At 42.0% G+C, this 4303-nt stretch overlaps 1 protein-coding gene across 2 annotated transcripts in view; it reads left to right on the forward strand.

Moving 5' to 3' along the window:
• Window positions 1–4303, forward strand: part of SCAMP2 (secretory carrier membrane protein 2) — a 34082-nt gene that overhangs the window by 19152 nt on the left and 10627 nt on the right. For both annotated transcript variants that reach the window (XM_006753711.2, XM_006753712.2), the window contains exon 7: window positions 273–374. In XM_006753711.2, coding sequence (XP_006753774.1) covers window positions 273–374 — 102 coding nt within the window. The remainder of the gene's footprint in view (window positions 1–272; window positions 375–4303) is intronic.

Raw genomic sequence — 4303 nt, forward strand, 5'->3', positions numbered from 1 at the left:
TTTCTATTGTCCTTGGGTGAAGCAACTTCATTAGTTCTTTGAGGAAGGGATTAAGTATTGTCCCCTTAGATTGGAAGGCAGTGAAAGGCAAGCCCTTTCTAATTACAGTTTGTGGGTTTGTAGACAGTGTGACCAAGTCTCTGGTGCTCTGTTTACTCCCCCCTATTCTGCCTCTGGCTTCTGGTGAGGAGGAGTGTCAGTCCATATGAGGAATGCTGTGGGATGAGCCCCAAGCCCTTTTGTGACTTCTGGTTTCCCCCTTCTTTCCACAGGTCGGACAACTCTTTCAGCTTCTTCGTGTTCTTCTTTGTATTTTTTTGTCAAATAGGGATCTATGTCATCCAGTTGGTCGGCATCCCTAACCTGGGGGACAGGTGAGACCTGGGGCAGTACAGAGGGAACTGTTCTTTGGAGGCTCAACTCAGCCTCTCTTGCCCTATTTGCCAGCCTCTGAGGGCCCCTCTTCCACCATAGCAGGGAGAGTGGTAACTGGGCCAGCTTGGATCTGTCTTCAAGCCCCCTCTCCAGTTCTTTACCAGTAGCCACTCACTGTCTTGCCTTGTTCACCACTTTCTGGGGTGAACATGGCTTGAATCCTTAGGCTACCTGGCTGTGTCCTACACTGGATTACAGCCTCTTCCTTTTTTCTTACCACACCCTCCTAGAAGCTGGTGCTACTTCCACAGGTTCCACACATGCCCTTGGGTTTGGGCAGCTGCTGATGGATGCCCTGGTCTTTGCAGACCCTGAGCTGTGACTTTCCTGGAGGCCCTGTAACCTAAGGAAATGGAGCCCTAGCCTCTCCTGGGTGGCTCCTCTGGCTGCTCTCTTGGAGCAGACAGCTGGCTTGAGTTTCCTGGGTGCTACAATCCTCCACTCAATATTAGTTTCAGAAATAAAAGCTGATGGTTGATGTTTTCCTTTCTGCCTCAGTGCACAGGGAACATTACAGAAAGGTCAGGCTGGCACTTGGCTAAAAGCCTGAGCCTGGAAGGGCTGCACTATTTTGGTCTCATCTCTCCAGTGGAGCTGGCAAGTACAGAGCAGTAGGGAGGGATTGAATCACCTTGAACTCAGAGCCAAGTGCACACTGCCTTTCCACCACCCCTCTTCCTTCTCACCATGTTTATAACCTACCCCTTTTGTCTGTATATGGTGACCCAATTACATTACTCATTACCCTAAGTGAGATCCTGGTTGAAAGGCTATGATTACTAACGGCTGTTTGCACCCAGGACAGGGATGACTGTGCCCCTCACTGCCCTGCCTAGGTCTACCTGGATGAGTTCTGCAGCCTCCAGCCTCCCAATATCTTTCTCATCTCACCTCCTAACACTGTGTTTTGATTGTAAAATATGCATAACATAAAATATACCATTTTATGTACCACTTAAACCATTTTAAAAGATACCTCTGTTTTCTTCTAAGTTTTATAGTTTGAGTTACTATTAGGTCATTGATCCATTTTGAATTAATTTTTGAAGTAAGGAATCCAACTTAATTGTTTTGCATGTGGATATCCAGTTGTCCCAGCACCATTTTTTTATGAGTTCTTTTTAAAAAATCTTCATTGTTGAAAGTATTACATTGACCCCCTCCAGGCTACCCCTGCCCTCCACCCAGGCCCTTATTGTTTGTGTCCATGGGTTACACATATGTGCATACAAGATCTTTGGTTGATTACCTCCCACCCACACACTCTTCCCTGCCTTCGCTCCGAGAGATTCCCCACTCTGTTCAGTGCTTCCATGTCTCTGGATCCATTCCATTCATTAGTTTATTTTTTTAAGTAGATTCCATATATCATGTGATACTTGTCTTTCTCTGACTGACTTAGTTCACTTAGCATGATACTCTCCAGGTCCCTTCTTTGCTGTCTTAAAGGGTAAGAAATTCTATTTTTTTTTTTTTTTTTTACAGCTGCCTGGTATTCCATGGTATAAATTTACCATAGCTTTTTTATCCAGTCATCCACTGATGGGCTCTTGGGCTGTTTTCAGATCTTAGCTATTCTTTCTGATTGGTGTTTCGGGTTTCTTAGGATATATTCCTAGAAGTGAGATCACTGGGTCAAAAGGCAGTTCCATATGAGGAAACTCCATACTGTTATCCAGAGTGGCTGCACCAGTCTGTATTCCCACCAGCAGTGTACTAGGATTCCCTTTTCTCCACATCCTCCTCAGCACTTGTCATTTGTTGATTTCTTGATGGTAGCCATTCTGACAGGTGTAAGGTGATACCTCATTGACATTTTAATTTGCATCTCTCTGCTGATCTTTGAGGATATTTTCATATGCCTTTTGGCCATCTGTATATCCACTTTGGAGAAGTGTTTAGGTCCTTTGCCCATTTTTTAATTGGATTGTCTGTCTTCTTTCTGTTAAGTTGTAGGAGTTCCTTATATATTTTGGATATTAACCCTTTATCAGATGTATAACTGCCAAATATATTTTCCCATACAATGGGCCTTTTTTCGTTTTGTTGATGGTTTATTTTTTTATTTTTATTGATTTCAGAGAGGAAGGAAGAGGGAGAGAGAGAGAGAAACATCAATAATGAGAGAGAGTCATTGATTGGCTGCCTCCTGCACGCCTCCTACTGGGGATCGAGCTGCAACCAGGGCATGTGCCCTTCAGTGGACTCAAACCTGGGACCCTTCAGTCCGCAGTCCGATGCTCTATTCACTGAGCCAAACTAACTAGGGCTGTTGATGGTTTCTTCTGTTGTGTAGAAGCTTTTTCTTTTGATATAGTCCCATTTGTTACATGGGCCACGAAGTTTCAATCGCACTGTACGTGCGGTGCGTGCCCGCACGTGGTATTTTGTGGAAGAGCCACACTCAAAGGGCCAAAGATCCCCATGTGGCTAGCGAGCTGCGGTTTGCCAACCACTGCCCTAGGAGATGTATTGGTAAACGTATTGCTATGAGAGATGTCTGAGATTTTGGTGCCTATGGTTTCTTCTAGCACTTTTATGGTTTCACCTCTTACTTTTAAGTCTTTTACCCATTTTGAGTTTATCCTTGTATATGGTATAAGTTGGTGATCTAGTTTCATTTTTTTGCATATACCTACCCAATTTTCCCAACATCACTTATTGAAGAGACTCTCTTGACTCCAAAGAAAGCTGTTGCTTCCTTTGTCAAGTATTAATTGAGTGTATTGGCTTGGGTTGATTTCTGGGGTCTCTGTTCTGTTCCATTGATCTATATGCCTCCTCTTGTGCCAGTACCAGGCTGTTGTGATTAGGGTGGCTTTGTAGTATAACTTGATATCTGATATTGTTATTCCTCCAACTTTGTTCTTCTTTCTCGAGATTGCTACAGCTATTCGGGGTCTTTTGGTTCCATATAAATTTTTGGAGTATTTGTTCTAGACCTGTGAGATATGCTGTTGGTATTTCAATAGGGATTGCATTGAATCTGTAGATTGCCTTGGGTAGTATGGACATTTAAATGATGTTAATTCTACCAGCTCATGAACACGGAATATTCTTTCACTTGTTTATATCTTCTATCTCTTTTTTCAACTTCCTGTAGTTTTCTGAGAACAGGTCTTTTGCCTCCTTGGTTAAGTTTATTCCTAAGTGTCATATTTTTTTTGTTACAATTGTAAATAGAAGTGTTTGCTTAGTTTCTCTTCCTGAGAATTTATTATTGGTGTATAAAAAACCATCGATTTTTGGGTGTTGATTGTGTATCCTGCTATGTTGCCAAATTCATTTATTAAATCTAGTAGTGTTTTGGTGGAGTCTTTAGGGTTTTGTATGTACAATATCATGTCATCTGTGAATAATGGGAGTTTTACTTCCTTCTTTCCAATTTGGATGCCTTTTATTTCTTCTTCTTGTCTGATTGCTGTGGCTAGGACTTCCAGTACTATGTTGTATAAGGGTGGTGAAAGCGGACATTCCTTTCTTATTCCCGTTCTTAGGGGAAATGGTTTTAGTTTTTACCCATTGAGTATGATGTTCGCTATAGGCTTGTTATATATGGCTTTTATTATGTTGAGATATGCTCCCTCTATTCCCACTTTGCTGAGAGTTTTTGTAAAAAATAGGCACTGAATTTTGTCAAATGCTTTTTCTGCATCTATTGATATGATCATGATTTTTGTCTTTCAATTTGTTTATGTGGGCTTGTTTGGGTTCTTCTTGCTTGGAACACTCTGTGCCTCCTGAATTTGTGTGACTTTTTCCTTCACTAGGTTAGGGAAGTTTTTGTTTCTGCCATTATTTCTTCACATGTCCTCTATCCCTTGCTCACTTTCTTCCCTTCTGGCACTCCTATGATACAAATATTGTA

This window comes from Myotis davidii, unplaced genomic scaffold (genome assembly GCF_000327345.1).
Source record: "Myotis davidii unplaced genomic scaffold, ASM32734v1 scaffold992, whole genome shotgun sequence".
NCBI lineage: Eukaryota > Metazoa > Chordata > Mammalia > Chiroptera > Vespertilionidae > Myotis > Myotis davidii.